Genomic DNA, 17,018 nt, shown 5'->3' on the forward strand with positions numbered 1-17,018 from the left:
TCTGCTAATCTAGGCAATTTGTATTTTTGTAAATATTCCTCCATTTCACTTAAATTGTTAAATTTATTGGCATATAATTGGGCAAAATAACTCCTTATAATTACTTTAATTTTATCTTTAATACTAGTGATTTTTCTTCTCATTCTCTTTCTTTAATCAAATTAACCAATGGTTTATCTATTTTATTGTTTTTTTCCCCCAGAAAACAAACTTCTAGTTTTATTTATTAATTCAATGTTTTTTTCACTCAATTTTATTAATCTCACCTTTAATTTAGGATTTCCAATTTAGCATTTATTTGAGGATTTTTAGTTTGTTTTTTTAAATTGCATACCTAATTCATTGGTCTGCTCTTTCTCTCTTTTATTGATATAAGCATTTAGAGAAATAAATTTTCCTCTGATTAGTGCTTTTGAGGTATCCCATAGATTTTGATATGTTGTGTCATTATTGTCATTCTCTTCAATGAATTTATTGATTTTTTCCCCCATGATTCATTCTTTAACCCAGTCATTCTTTTTTTTCCTTTTCCTTTTCTTGGTGATGCAATCGGGGTTGAGAATAATTGGTTAAAACAGAGAACATAACCATGATAAAGTGGGTAACCTTACCTTCGTCAAGAGAGATGGAGAAAGTGGGAGCACTGCCAAGCCTCAGGCTCCTTTGTCATATCCAGTCTTGAGGAGACTAGAGGACAGGGTACTGGGGTGGAGTGACGCCACTACTTTTCCAACCTCGGGGAGAAACCTTCCTCCAATGTCCCTCCTGGTCATATCTTGGGCATGGTCCCAGAGGCGCTGGTCCTGGGGGCTTCCTCTGGGGGCGCCCTGGAGGGGCACTCCTTGGACCAGTAACCTTCCTGGTGGCACCAAAAGCAGGTTTCCCTACTGCTGGCATTGCCAGGAGCACCCTTGCAACATTTCCTGGCCATGGCAGCAGCCAAGAGTTGAGCATGTTCTCTGTTTCTAGCCCTTTCCCTTCTTTCTCTTTCTTCTGCTGCTACTGTCTCTATTGTTAAAAACTCCAAAGGCCATCTCCAGTAATTGGGCCCGAGGTGTTTGGGATCCCATTGCCAATTTCTGAAGTTTCCTCCTAATATCTGGGGCAGACTAATGAAATATATGCTAAGGATTGCTGCCCCTTCTATAGAGTCAGGATCTAAATTCGTATACTTCTTAATAGCTACTACCAGCTGGTCTTGGAAAAGGGCAGGGTTTACCTTTTCTCCCTGAGTAATTTCCTTAATTTTTGGAAAATTTAAGAGTCTAGCCACCACTAAGATTCTTATAATCTAGCCAATAGCTCAGTAATGTTCAGATTCCTTTAAGAGTCTGGCCAGTATGACAGATGTTCTAATAATCCTTGTCTTTGGCTGAAAAAAAAAAGTTGAGTACTTCAGCTGGGAATGAAAAAAGGTCTCCGCTAGAAACAGGAGAAAATTATCTATCAATTGAGAAGGTAGTGAGAGGAGGGGCAACAAATAAAGGTAGTTCCTCCCCTCTTAGGAGTTTGTATGATAAAGGGAAGTGAAACACAGTATGATAACTTGAGACAATAGTAGTGTCAAAGAAAGGTTTCTTCATTTTTTCACTATGGATTATTGTGTAAAAATCTTCACAAATTTCTTTGAAAAATTTTCATATTACTTGTTCTCTAAGAATTTCCTAAAGCACTTTAAAAAGCTCTGTTATGATATTAGGTTATTTGAAACCATGACCCAAAAGTTACTATACTGTGCAACAACTCTTTGACCCAGTTCTATTATCATATACAGAAGTATTTATTTTTTTGTGGCAACAAAATTGTAAGCAGAGGGTACTGATCAATTGGGGAATGGCTAATGGCATGTGAATGTAAAGGAATATTTTGTGCTGTAAGAAATGGTGAAAGGGATGGTTTCAGAGAAACCTGAGAAGACTTGTATGTACTGATGCAGAGTGAAGTGAGCAGAGACAGGAAAATATTTTCTAGAACATTTAAAAACGATTTTGAAAGCCAAGAACTCTGATCAATGCAATGATCAACCATGATTCCAGAAGAATGATGATCAAAAATTCTACTTACTTTCTGATAGAGAGGTAATGGATTAAATATAAGATACACATTTTTGGACATGGCCAATATGGGAATTTGTTTTGCTTAACTCTGCATATTTGTTACAAAGATTTTGTTTTTGTTTTTCCAGAGGGGTGGTGTGGGAGGGAAAGAAAAGAATTACAATGTTTAATTTTTAAAATGTAATTTAAAAATTCTATTGGGACAATTAATACTGGGGTATTTTAATGTAATGTACCTTTAGATGAGTTTTATTTAATGGACCACCTCCTACTGCAATTGGTGTGGCAGCTTGTGGTTTGGTTGGAAAGGGTGTTGTATTTGGTATATGATGTGATGTGTAGGGGAATAACCATGTGGACCATGGAAAGTTAGGGCTTCAAGATTAAAGAGTGGGAAGAATGATGGTGAGAAGCCTAATTTACCAGTTTTATTTTCTAGGCTTAATAATAATAAAGATAATTATAATAATAACTAAGATTTTAAAAATATTTATTTACATAAGCTTTTATTATTTCTCCTCTACCTTCCCCAATGAACAATTTTTGAAAAAAACCTCTTAACAAAAATGTATAGTTCAGCAAAACAAATTCCCATATTGGACATATCCAAAAATGTATGTCTCATTCTGGATTTTAAGTCTATCATATCTCTGATAGGAAGTGGGTAGCCTGAGTCTTCTTGAATTTATGATTACATTAACCAAAATTGTAAAGTCTTTCAAAATTGTTTTTCTCTATGATGTCATTGTGTAAATATTCTAGTTTTGCTTACTTAATTCTGTATCAGACCAGAGGTTTTCCCAAGTTTCCTTTTAAAAATGCCCATTTTGTAATTCCAATAATATTCCATTACATTCATCTACTTTACTTTGTAGTTCAATCCTTTCAACTCTTTGTGACTCCATTTGGGGTTTTCTTGGCAAAGATACTGAAGTGGCTTACCATTTCTTTTGCCAGCTCTTTTCACAAATGAGGAACTGAGGCAAACCGGGTTAAGTGACTTGTCCCAAATCACACAGCTAGTAATGCTAGTAATAAGTATCTTAGATCACATTTGAACTCAGTAAGATGAATCTGCCTGACTTCAGGCCCAGCACTCTATCCACTATAGCCACCTACCTGCTCCATCAGTTTTTTGGTTTTGCATCTAGTATCATATTCCTGAGGCTGGATTTGAACTCAGGTCTTCCTGACTCCAGGACCAGTGCGCTATCCACTGCGCCACCTAGCTGCCCCTTGCCCCATTAGTTTCTTAAGCCATTTCCTAATAAGTAAGCACTCCATTAATTTACAATTTTTGTCAAATGCTTTATATTTTTAACATGGTCTGGCCCCTCTTTCTGAGGATCGTCTCACATTCCGCCTCTTCCTCATTTAAAGGTTCAGTGACTGACTCCCCAGCTCCAATTAATTAGAACTGTGATTAGCTTTTTTTTTTTTTTACTTCGAAGGTATAAGATCAAATATACATTTTCCCTCCCAACACCTCAGGAACATAATCCACTCTAACCTACCTAGGACTCTGCGGAGGGGATTCAGCTCACAGTTTAACTAATTTCCTATGTGATATTAGAACCAACAAGTTCAACTCCAAAACTATGCTGGATTAGCATCCAGAACCATTGTTTTTCCAGTCTTCAAGTCTGGGCTGAATGCAACTTCTTTTCTGGAATCTGGGCTCTAATATCTCCATGGCTTGAACTCCTAGGTTAGGGAATTATATTCTCTACACCTACTCCCTTGCCTACGCCTTTCAAGGACAAATGGAAAAGGGAAACAGAGCAAAACCCTAAAACGGATTATCAGGGCCACAAGAAGCGGGTAAGGGAACTAATTTCACATTCTGCAGCAAGGAGGCACTGCGTCTTTTTAGCAAAACCCAGCCAGTGTACGTGACACCTGTCAGGTTTACTATGAATATTTTTCGAGCACGAAGAATGGAACCACAAATGTATTTTTCAAAATAAAATAGTGAAACGGGTCAATTTTAGAAAATTGTCACATTTTTGTGCTTGCGAAGATTTTTGCTTTTTAAAAGGATCTTGATAAACTAGAGTATTGGACTGAATCTAACAAGATTTTTGCTTTTTAAACGAGGCTGATAATATTAAAGGAAAATGAATTATTTTTAAGCCTTTAAACCAGGGCTGTCATTTATTATGGTTTAAAATGAAGTAAACTGCACTGTACTAATTCCACCCGTCTCCCCAACTTAATGATTTATCTGTCCTCTTGTTATTTGGTCCTTCTCTAGCACACATCTTCTTGCTTTTTATGTGACCCAGCAATAATGCCCGCCCCTCCCAGTCATCCAAATACGTTTGGCTAAGGTAATGAGTTTTGGAAATAGGATCTTAATTACTCTCTTTTCAGCGGAATTTTAAACGAATTGTCCGCGATGAGAATGAGAGGATTTTTGTAAATGTTAATGATACAAGGCTTCAATCTATAATTTCTATTATACAGAATAGGTTTCTATAATAATTGGGATAAAGAAAATGTTGAGCGGATGAACAAATTATATAAATTCTAAGAACCTCACTTTAAGAATTGCTTCGACATTTCTCAACCTATGGCATGATGTCTCTATTTTCATTAAAGTCTGAGCTAAGAGTCCTGACCTTTCCGAGATCTCTCTTATCTTCAGTTTCCTCATTTTAAAAAAACATCTATTAAAGACCCACCCTATTCCTTCTTTCCTGGAGAGATTAAGCCCTAAAACAAGAGGGGTGGTGGACAAGATAACCCCAAAAGGCCTCCCCCGCTCTAAATTCTATGGTCCTTTCCATCTCTAAGGCCCCTCCCAACCCCTCATTTTAACGTTTTTGTGCTTGGTATTCCTCTTGAGCTTGATTTGAATTTTTGCGACAGCCGAAGTGGGAAAAAAAAATCCTCCGCTTTCTGCAACTCATAGTTTCCTTCTAGGGTCAAACTTTCCTGGTTTTCTATCTAAGGATTAAATCAAAATGTCATAACTCCTAAAGTTATAAACAAAACAGTTCTCTTTCTGTTTTAATCCTTTATGTTTACATGGAGACGTGTATTTTTTTTTAACATTTTCTCAACTATAGTGCATAGGATGGAGGTGAGGAGTAATTTGTATCTAAGACTTATTGAAAATTAGAACGTAATAACCACTAACAACTTTTATCTCATACCACTGCTGAAGGACGTAGAGCTGGAAGAGCTGCCTCTTGGAAATTTAGATTGGTTCTTGTATTTCTACCCCTCCCACTCTTTGAATGCTCATTGGCGATTAAAAAGTGCCCATCAAGGAGGAGCTTACTGAAAAAAGGGGAGCAGGGCAATGCTAACAAAGGGCAGCAGGAACTGAAATTCATTTGAGTGGGATTGAAGAACTGGTGTGGTGTGTTCTTTGTGAGGCATTATTTCTGAGAGCAGAAAAACACGCTTTGTGAATACGTCTCTTTTCTTCGTTCTTCCTAGTCAGTCCGTCCCGAAGCACACACAAAGACCAGACTCTGAACCTACCTTCCCAATATTTGTACTAAAACAGCAATTAAAAGCAACTCTCCAAATGAAGTGTGAAAATTGCACAAAGAAGGTGAGTGTTTAAATTATTTTCTCGTTGACTTGTGGGTGTTACAGAACCCGCTATGTAATGGTTTTGCTTGTTTATAAAGGTGTCCATTTTTCATAAGCACACTGCACAGCCGCAGAAGGAAGGGTAGATGAGTCGGCTGGATAGTGGGTTGTTGAGAAACTTTAGTTATTTGTTTTGTGGCTTTGAACTTTAAACGGTTTCGGATCAATGGATCTAGGAATGAAACACCAGGTAATAAAGTCTTTTCGTCAAAGTAGATTAATGACAGCTAAACCAAGGATCAGAATTGCTCCTCTGTTCCCAATGTAGCCCATTAATTTGAAAAACGTGTTTTTTCCAGCATGCTTTTTCTATTTTTAGTACCTTTATTTGTACTTATGCTCTTTAGGAATATTCTATATATACTTATGTAGGGTACTATGTGTCATACCCATTAGGGTATGCTCATTGCAAGTCGGAATTTTTCATTCTTTTTATCTGTGTCTCCATATAAATGCTTGCTGATTGTTTGCTCGACTGATTTTTTGGTAAGAGCTAGAGAAGATATTAAATTCACTATAAACATATTGCATTGAATCTAATTAATTTGTGTACTTGCAAACAAGTTATTTGGTGCTATTGAATTTTTTTATCATTTAGAGTTAATTTTCTGGTATCTTGAGATGGCTAAATAGTTTTTGTAGATTTTATTGGTTAATTTGTTTGTCCTTTAAAACAAGAGGGTTGTTCTAAGACTCAAACGAGAATGTATGTTCATAAAGCTTTACTTAAAGTGCTATGTAATTAACTGTTAGTTATTATCATTTCCTATGAACCAAAAATATTTTTTGCAGCTGTCATAGTCCAAATAACAAATTTTCCCATGAGTCACCACCCCACAAATAAATATAAGAGATATAGTCTTTAGCTTCCTTATAGAGATCTGTGTGATGGCACTAAGGTTGTTGGCATTTATTTCCTCTCTTTTTTCCCTTTTTAAAGGAATGTATTAAAAAAACAAACATTGATGACCAACAAAGTGTAACACCTGATACACCAGACTTTAACAGTGAACATGAAGAGGTGAGTGTATTTTAAAACTTTTTGTTGGTCCCAAGCATAATGCTTTTCTCCTCATTGGGGATCTGTGTCGGGTGCACCAAAAATAATCCCTTTCAAAAAGATACAAATGGAAATTGTAAGGGTTGAAAAAATAGCTTTCATAAATGACTGCTTTTTTGTATGCCGACAATAGTCAGCTCCCTAAAAAGTTCTCAAAGAAAACATATTAGAGTGTGATTTTTAAAATAAAGACATAAAAAATTAGCTATCCCATAATCACAAGTTAGGATAGGTGCTACTGAAATTACTCCAGATAAGAAGCAGCTTCCATTTCTATAGTCCTCTATTGTACTTTTTGAGCCATAGGTTTGATATTTATATCTGGGAAGTTTCCTCAGTGGTAAAATGTAGGGATTGGACTAGTTATCCCTTCCATTTCAAAAGTGCTTTGAAAAAAGTTTATTTTTCTTATCCTGATTTTGATGCAAAAGTTTCTTTTCCAGTTTAGCTATTAGTTGTGTTGTCTGTAAGCATCTCTCTATTATAAATTTCTAAATATGATTGGTAAATAGAGAAATGGTAAAATGGGGAGGGGAAATTTGGAACTTTGGTACTGGGGAATATTAGTGCTTCAAAACCTTTATCAGAATTCTACATACTAATTTTAAAAGGTTTCTCTTCTACCATGTGTTAAGGGAAACATTCCAAAAATTGCTGACGATAAATGAATTGCTTGATGAAGTTTCTTTAAATTGTCAGTCATCACACTGAAAGGATTCTAGCTAGCTTTCACTTAGAGGCAGAAGTCAGATAACCCTAGTTTAAGTTCTGTTTCTTTGGGAACTTGGACAAGTTATTTAACTTCTCTGAGACATAGTTTCCTCATCTATAAGATTAGGATGATGCATCCAACTACCTACTTTACAAAGTTGTCGTAAATTCTAAAATACTATAGATATGGGAGCTATTCTCCATTTGTGTTTTAGTGATGTAGCAATCCATTCCCTTGACATTTTCCCAAATGTTGATTTTACAGTGTTAATTCTTCAAGAAATTAAATTCAATGCACACCATCTTGGGGTGGGGGGAAGGGAGAGATGCAGAGAAAATTTGGAACTCAAAATCTTGTGGAAGTGAATGTTAAAAACTAAAAATAAATTAATTAATTAAAAATAATTTTAAAAAATTAAAAGTGATTTTGTGGTAGAAATCAGGTTAATCTAGTTGTAATTTATTTCTTTGTTTTTGCAGAAAAGTGAGTTCCATAAGTTGGCTGATGCTAAAATATTTCTCAGTGATTGCCTGGCCCATGACAGTTGTGTTACTGTGGAGGAAGGAATAAAAGTTTTCCAGCAGAATCAGAAGGAGTTTTTTCGTATACTGAACCTTAATAAGGTAGTATGTCTCCAAAGCACATGGTACAGATGAAATAGAATAGTACTGCTGGATACCCCAGACATCTAAAGCCCATCTGATTAAAATGGGTCCATATGACATAAGGCATTGTATGAAATCAGTAACATCTCTTCAAAGCTATAACCATTACAGTAAAATTAAAGGAAAAGAGAGACTTCAAATTAAGCCAGATTTAATCTGACAAATATAAGCATTTTCAGGAAGATTTTTTCTTTTCATTGATTGATTTGAGTGAAGAATTTTGCATTCTGCAATTCTGTTTTATATCAAGTTTTTCTAGACTTCTAGCTCAGGAAAAACATACCTGATTTTGGTGCTAATTTAAGTTACCTAGTTGACCTTTCTTGGGGATAAGCTGCTAAAAGCTCAACTTGGTTTTGCATGTTGAAAAGCAGTGTGAAATTTATTTTAACTGATACTTCCTGTGCTGAACTAATCTATGAATAAGTAGAACCCTTCAGCATCAGAGGCCTCTCACCTACGTCTCCTCTGTCCCCAATTATTTTACCTTAGAAATAAAAACCATTGAAAAGGACCTCACTTCTCTCACTAAACCTTTCTAAAATAGCTAGAATTGAGGTGGTAATTTCCTCCCTGACTCCCATTTTATCTGAATATAAAACTCACCCAATAAAAAACTCAATAAAAACTTCCTCATTAACCTCATGCATTTAGTGAAAGAATAGGTGAGTGTATGTGTCTGCATAGTTTGCCATGCTAGTATAATATATTTGTATTATTAACTCTTGCACTAACCTCCAAGACTCATGACTTTCAGTGTGCTCTTCTTTTTCTGCTTGCCCTTGATCACACATATGCCTATGTCACATCAACAAATAAGGAGTTCTTGGAATCAAAATGAGATAACATATGTATAATACTTTTCAAATGTTAAAGTGTTATATAAAAACAATAGCTATTATTATCATTATTACTGTTATTATTATATGTCAGTTCTCATTTTTGACCTCTCCAGCACATTTTATATTACTGGTTACCTTCTTCTTGGTATTCTTCTCCTTTGACTCTTCACAAATTATGCTTTTCTGTTTTCCTATCTCTGTTACTTCTTATTCTCTATCTCCCAAACTGGATTCTCTTCTTGCTTCACCCCCTGCTCTTCTTGTTGGGATCTTATCTCACTGATCCTGTCTCATAGCTTTAATTATTCATTCTGTGCTCATGACACACAAATCTATACCTTCACCTCTGACCACTCATGAAAATTCTAGTCTAAAATCTTCACCATTTGCAGTCAGTTAAAAAGGATTTACTAAGTGCTTATATGTGCCAGACACTGTGCTAAGCCCTGAGGATACAAAGAAAGGCAAAAACAGTCCCTACCCTCAAGGAGCTCACATTCCAAAGAAAAGCAACATATAAAAACTAACTGCAGGCAAGATGTGTGCAGGGTAGATGGAAAGTAGTATAAGAGAAAAGGTGAGGGGGACTGAGAAAGACCTCCTACAACAGATGGAATTTGAGCTGAATATTGATGGAAGCCAGGAAAACTGAGGGAGAGCATTCCAGGCATGTTGGATAGCAAAGACAGAGAGATAGAATATGAATTTTCATGTAAAAGAAAAAGCAGATGAGCCATGATAGCTGGATGATAGAGTATGTGGAGGAGGGTAAAGTGTAAGAAGATTAGAAAGGTCAGGAAGGGCCCAGTTATAAAAAGCTTTACCTGATAAATGGAGTTATTTGATCCTAGAGGTCATAAGGAACCACTGGTGTTTATTGACTTTTGGAGAGTTGTTTTGGCAGTCAAGTGGAAGATGGATTAAAATGGGGAGAGACTTAAAGCAGAGTGATCAATTAGAAAGCTCTTCAAGTAGTCCAGCTAAGAGGTGATGAAGGCCTGAACTAGGGTTGTCTCAGTGTTAGTAGAGAGAAGGTGAGTTATGTTGTGAAAGAAAAAAATTATAACATTTGTCAATAGACTGGAAATATGGAGTGACTGAGAATGACATTTAGGTTGCAAACTTGGATTCCTGGAAAGTTGTTGGTACCTTGAGCATACCAAGAAAATTGAGAAGATCAGAGAGTTTTCAGGAAAAGATAGTGAGTTCTCTCAGTATAGTGTCATCTTTGACTCCTCATACTCTCTAACCCACCCCATAACCAATAAGTTGCCAGACCCTTTTCTTTCTTTGTAAGATCTCTTGTTTATGCTCCCTTCTCTCCTTTGAAACTTACCACCCTGGTGCAATCTCTTCTCACCTCATACCTGAACTATTGAAATAGCTTGGTGTTGATCTCCTGCCTTGAGTCTTTCCCTACTGCATTCTATCCTCCACTCATCTATTGAATTTTATGAAATTGTTCTTCCTAAATTACAGGCATATCACTCCTCTATTCAGTAAATTCCAGTGGCTCCCTATCACCTCTAGGAACAAATATAAAATCCTTTGTTTGACTTCTAAAACCTTCCATTATCTGAGTCCTTCTTACCTTTCGAGTCTTCTTGCAGCTTACTCCCCTCTATGTACTCTGTGATCCAGTGACACTGGTCCCCTTGCACATAACATTTCTGTCTCCCTACCTTACACATTTTCACTGGCTGTCCCCCATACCTGAAACTCTCTCCCTCTTTATCTCCACCTACATTCTTTGGCTTCCCTCAAGGCACATCTTAAATCTAGCCTTCTGCAAGAAGCCATTCCCAGTCCTCCTTAATCTTAATACCTTCCTTCTGAGACTGCCCCCTGTTTATCCTGTATATATCCTATTTGTACATAGTTGTTTGAAGGTTATCTCCTCCATTAGTCTGTGAGAGCAATAACTGTTTTTTGTTTCTGTCTTTCTTTGTATCCCCAGCACTTAGGGTAGTGCTTGACACATAGTAGCCATTTAATAAATGCTTGTTGACTGCCTTACTACAGAGTAACTAGTTCAAGATACATAAAAGGTGATGCTGGTGATGCAGGTTGAGCAGAGCCTGGGGCTGGATGTGCAGCTCTGAGAATCACCTTCATAGAGATGGCAGTTGAACCTATAGTGGCTAATAAGATCACCAAATGAGATATTTAGAGGGAAAAGAGAAGAGAGTCTGCTCTCATCCAAGGGAAATTCTCCAGAATCTCTAGGGAAGTAATCATAGGAATCAGGAATATGTTGAAAAGCCAGCTTTTCTCCTGTATGTCTAAAGCTTCCAAAATCTCTCTTTTTTCCACATATCTCCCCTGACAAATTCTGGAATTACATATTTCTCTCTTGAAAGAAGCTCCAGTAACAAATCCATCCCTTACATAGATATGACCATATGTTCCCCCCACCTCCCATTCACTAAACTTCAGTGCCTCCCTATTGCCTCCAGGATCAAATATAAAATTCCGTATTAGACTTTTAAAGCCATTCATTACCTGATGCCTTCCTACCTTTCTAATCTTACACCTTAGTCCTCCACATACTTTTCAGTCTAGTTACATTGGCTTCCTTGCTGTTCCTTGCATACAACTATCCATCTTCTCATGTCCAGGCTGTCCACCTTGCCTGGCACTCTCTTCCTAATTTCTGCCTTCTGGCTTCCTTCAAGGCTCAGCTAAAATCCCACCTGCTTCAAGAATCCTTTCCCAGAACTCCTTAATCTTAGTGCCTTCCCTCTGAAATTATCTCCAATTTATCCTGTATATATCCTACATGTACATTGTTTTCATGTTTTTCCATTAGACTGTGAGCTCCTTAAGAGCAAAAACTTTTTCCCCCTTTCTTTGTATTCCTAGCACTTTGCACAGTCCCTGGAAGCACTGTAGACTGGCTTATTTCTACATTGATCGCTCTACCACCAAATCACTCTACTTATGGCCTTCAGACCCCTTCAGGTGAGAGATAGTCTCTATCTGTTAGAAAGCAAATACTAGAAGCTTTTCTGAGCCTGCCCCATGTTTTCTTGTCTTACCTTTCTTCTGGGTCATTTCTTTCCTCTGTTTTTCTGTGAGGAGCTGAAAGGATTATGTTCTTAGCTGTGCTCCTCCCATCCTTCTCTTGTTCTGTCCTAATATACTCAGCTATCACCACAGGGTGGAGAAATTTTCCAGTCCTGCTTGTGGTATTATTCCTCAAAGCATGTCAGACTATGTCACTGCCTCTCCTCCTCCCCTTTCCCCTTCCACATGCAGTAAACTCCAGTGGCTCCCTTTCACCTCTTTTCATAGAATCAGGTCAGACTGAGAAGGAGTCCTGTGCAGAGGCCCAGATAGAGAGGCCCTGGGTGGGATACAGAGAAGGGAGGATATTCAAAAGCCAGCAGCAGCAGTGTAATTTGGACCCCCAAGTGAATGGCCTCATTTCCAGCATCTATCCCAGCCTAGAAAGGAGCAGCCAAGGCAGGAAACCTAGACCAAAGGGGAACCTGCCAGAAGCCGGCATGGTGCAAGACAGAGCGGTGAAAGAAAAACGGGGAAGGGGAGATGGAGAAAGAAAAGTCAGGCTAGGCAAGTCTGAGATTAATGCTTAAGACTAGTTTATTTCAGGAGTTTTCTGATTATATACCCATAGAAAAACAGCTTTGTACCATGAGAAATGATCTACAAGCGCTAATTAATAATATACACAAACTAAGCAGCTAAAGTTCCTCACTTTCTCATGAGAAAGTAGTTTTAATGCCAAAATTCATATCTGTTATTTCCCTGCCCAGTTCTTAGTATTATCTGCCCAAAGCAGCCACCTGGCCTCAAGGCTGGGCATAAGTGAGAACTTAGAATCAACAAACTGAATTGGGGCAAGAGTCTTGGGAGCATTTATCCTCAGGCAAGCCTCTATATGTACTGACCCCTTAAGTCTATAAGGACTTAGAGATTTTCCATAAGGACAACTACCTTCAGGAACCCATAGTTCTGCCACTTTGAATCAATAGAGCATTCTAACTGGCTGATATGGAGCCAAGTCCAGCAGCAATTTATTCTTGTACAGACCCAAACCCAGTTAAGGAACTTGCAGAACTCTGAAAAAGGGCACCAATCAGACTTTGCCCTGAACCAGATCACTTAGGGAGCACTGGAAGCTTGTAGATCCCCTGCCTCACCAGGCAGGTCTCCTGTCTGTCCCTGAGGAATAACACAACCCTCAAGATCCCAAAGAAGCCTAAACTTTCCTTCTAGAAGTACAACAGATCCCAAGCCTAATATCAATTTCAAAGTGAGGAATTAGGTTGGAAAAAAGGGCAAACAAAAAAGAACACCCACAATGATAAGCTATTGTGGTGATGGATGCTGAAGACACAAACACGAAAGATGACAGTGACTCTAAAATATGTGCAAGCAGTTCCCCAGAGAAAAACACATCATGGACATAAGCTCAACTAGAATTCTTGGAAAAAATGAAGCAAGAGATGAAAAGATGAGTTAAAAAATATTTTTATTGGTATAATATCCAAACCCATCCAAAAAACATCTGAAAGGGAAAATTTAAGTGAGTTACAGGAGGAAATAGACAGTAAAACTACACTAGTGGGGGGACTTCAATGTTCCCTTCTAAGAACTAGAGAAATTTAATAACAAACAAAAAAAATGAAAGAAGTTAAGGAGGTGAGTAGAATTTTAGAAAAGTTAGTTATGAGAGACCTGGAGAAAATTGAATGGAGAAAGAAAGGAATATATCCTTTTTCTCCCCTAGTGGTACTTGGCACCTATATAAAAATTGACCATTTATTAGAGCATTAAAAAACCTCACATCCAAATGCAAAAAAGCAGTTTTTCAGATCATAATGCAATAAAAAGTATATTCAATAAAGATCTGGGGAAACATTAAAATTAATTGGAAACTAAATAATCCTAAAGAACTAGTGTGTCAAAGAACAAATCATAGAAGTGATTTTATTAAAGAGAATGACAATAATGAGATAAAATACTAAAATTTATGGGATGCAGCCAAATCTGTACTTAGGGGAAAATTTGTATCTCTAAATGCTTCCATAAATAAAATAGAGAAAGAGGAGATCAGTGAATTAGACATGTAATTTTTAAAAAAGCTAGAAAAAGAAAAAATTACAAAATCCCCAATTAAACACCAAATTAGAAATCCTAAAAATCAAATGAGAGATTAATAAAATTGGAAAGAAGAAAGCCATTGAATTAATAAATAAAACTAGAGGCTGGTTTTTATGAAAAACCCAACAAAATAGATTAAACCATTGGTTAACTTAATTAAAAAAGAAGAAACCAAATTACCAGTATCAAAAATGTAAAGGAAATAAAGCAATCAGGAGCTATTTTGGCCAATTATATGTCAATTAATCTGACACTTTAAGTGAAATGGATTAATATTGACAAAAATATAAATTTCCCAGATTAACAGAAGAGGAAATAGAATACTTAACCTCATTTTATCTTTTAAAAAAATTTATGTTTAGTTTTCAACATTCACTTCTATAAGATTTTAGTTCTAAATTTTCTCTCCTTCCTTCTTCCCCAAGATGGTTTGGATATAAGCTATCCATATACATTCATATTAAACACATTTTAACAGTGGTCATGTTGTAAAGAAGAATTAGAACCAGTAGGAGAAACCACGAGAAAGAAGAAACAAAAAAAAAAGAGAATAAATAGGATGCTTTGATCTGTAATCAGACTCCATAGTTGTTTTTTTGGATGTGGATAGCATTTTCCATTGAGTCTTTTGGAGTTGTCTTAGATCCTTGCATTGCTGAGAAGAGCCAAGTCTATCAAAGTTAGTCATCACACAATGTGGTTGTTGCTGTGTACAATGTTCTCATGGCTCTGCTCACTTTACTCAGCATCAGTTCATGTAAATCTTTCCAGGTTTTTCTGAATTCTGCCTGCTCATCATTTCTTTGTTTGTCTGCTTTTATTATTAGTTTATTTTTACTTTTCAACAATCACTTCCATAAGTTTTGGAGTTTTAAATTTTTCTCCACCTCCCTTCCCAAGATGGTGTGCAATCTGATATAGGCTGTACATATATATTCCTACCAAACCTTTTTTTCACATTTGTCATGTTGTAAAGAAGAATTAGAACCAAATAGAAGGAACCACAAGAAAGAGGAAACAAAACAAAACAGAAGGAAAAAAAAGAGCAAATGGTATGCTTCGATCTGCATTCAAACTCCATAGTTCTTTCTCTGGATGTGGATAGCATTTTCCATCATGAGACTTTTAGAGATGTCTCAGATCCTTACATTGCTGAGAAGAGCTAAGTCTATCAAAGTTAGTCATCACACAATGTTGTTGTTGCTGTGTACAATGTTCTCCTGGTTCTGTTCACTTCATTCAGTATCAGTCCATACAAGTCTTTCCAGGTTTATCTGAAGTCTGCTTGCTTATCATTTCTTATAGTAAAATACTATACCATTACATTCATATACCACAACTTGTTCAGCTATTCCCCAATTAATGGGCACCCCCTCAATTTCCAAATTTTGGCCACCACAGAAAGAGCTGCTACACATATTTTTTACATGTGGGTACATTTCCCATTTTTATGATCTCTTTGGGATACAGACCTAGAAGTGCTATTGCTGGGTCAAAGGGTATGAACAATTTTATAGCTCTTTGGGCATAGTTCCAAGTTGCTCTCCAAAATGGTTGGATCAGTTCACAACTCCAACAATGTATTAGTGTTCCAATTTTCCCACATCTTCTCTAACATTTGTCATTTGCCTGTTTTGTCATATTGGCCAGTCTGATACGTGTGATGTACCTCAGAGTTGTTTTGATTTGCATTTCTCTAATCATAGTGATTTAGAGCATTTTTTCATATGACTATAGATAGTTTTAATTTCTTCATCTGAAAACTACTTGTTTATATCCTTTGATCATTTATCCATTGGGGAATGACTTCTATTCTTAAAATTTTGACTCAGTTCTCTATATATTTTAGAAATGAGACCTTTATCACAGACACTGGTGGTAAAAATTATTTCCCAGCTTTCTGCTTCCCTTCTAATCTTGGTTGAATTGCCTTTGTGCAAAAACTTTTCAATTTAATGTAATCAATATTATCCATTTTGTATTTCATAATGTTCTCTGTCTCTTGTTGGGTTGTAAATTCTCTGTTCTCCATAAATCTGAGAGGTAAACTATTCCTTGCTCTCCTAATTTGCTTATAGAATCAGCCTTTATATCTAAATTGTGTACCCTTTTGACCTTATCTTGGTATATTGTGTAAGATGTTAGTCTATGTCTGGTTTCTGCCATACTCTTTTCCAATTTTCCCAGCAGTTTTTGTCAGATAGTGAGTTCTTATCCCAGAAGCTGGAGTCTTTGCGTATATCAAACAGTAGATTATAATAGTCATTAACTACTGTGTCTTGTATACCTAACTTATTCCACTGATCTACCACTCTGTTTCTTAGCCAGTACCAAATAGTTTTGATACAATTTAATATCTGGTACAGCCAGGCCATCTTCCCTTGCATTTCTTTTCATTAATTCCATGATATTCTGGACCTTTTGTTCTTCCATGTTAATTTTATTATTTTTTCTAGCTCTATAAAATAATTTTTTGGTAGTTTGGTTGGTATGGCACTAAAAAGTAATTTAGGTAGAATTGACAGTTTTATTATATTAACATGGCCTACCCATGAGCAACTGATGTTTTTCCACATGTTTAGATCTGGCTTTATTTGTGTGGAAAGTGTTTTGTAATTGTGTTCATATAGTTCCTGGGTTTGTCCTGGCAGGCAGACTCCCAATATTTTATATTATCTACAGTTACTTTAAATAGAATTTCTCTTTCTATCTCTTGCTGTTGGGCTTTGTTAGTAATATATAGAAATATCGATGATTTATGTGGGTTTGTTTTATGTCTTATAACTTTGCTAAAGTTGTTTATTTTTTCAAATAATTTTTTACTTGATTCTTTAGGATTCTCTAAGTATACTATCATATCATCTGTAAAGAGTGATAGCCTTGTTTCTTCTTTGCTTCTTCTAATTCTTTCAATTTCTTTTTCTTCTCTTATTGCTAAAGCTAACATTT

At 36.4% G+C, this 17,018-nt stretch overlaps 1 protein-coding gene across 3 annotated transcripts in view; it reads left to right on the top strand.

The window, feature by feature from the left end:
- The first annotated feature begins 5,324 nt into the window (after positions 1 to 5,324).
- The window catches only part of NARF (nuclear prelamin A recognition factor), a 71,868-nt gene continuing 60,174 nt past the window's right edge, over positions 5,325 to 17,018 (top strand). The window contains exons 1-3 of one of the 3 annotated variants that reach the window (XM_020987545.2): positions 5,326 to 5,622; positions 6,604 to 6,684; positions 7,915 to 8,058. In XM_020987545.2, coding sequence (XP_020843204.1) covers positions 5,596 to 5,622; positions 6,604 to 6,684; positions 7,915 to 8,058 — 252 coding nt within the window. In that variant the 5' untranslated portion in view covers positions 5,326 to 5,595. Of the gene's footprint in view, positions 5,623 to 6,603; positions 6,685 to 7,914; positions 8,059 to 11,808; positions 11,904 to 17,018 lie in introns of those variants that run through there. The other 2 variants (XM_020987547.2, XM_020987548.2) reach the window with 2 other exon arrangements.

Source organism: Phascolarctos cinereus, unplaced genomic scaffold, assembly GCF_003287225.1.
Source record: "Phascolarctos cinereus isolate Bilbo 61053 unplaced genomic scaffold, phaCin_HiC Scaffold_5;HRSCAF=322, whole genome shotgun sequence".
NCBI classification, from domain to species: domain Eukaryota; kingdom Metazoa; phylum Chordata; class Mammalia; order Diprotodontia; family Phascolarctidae; genus Phascolarctos; species Phascolarctos cinereus.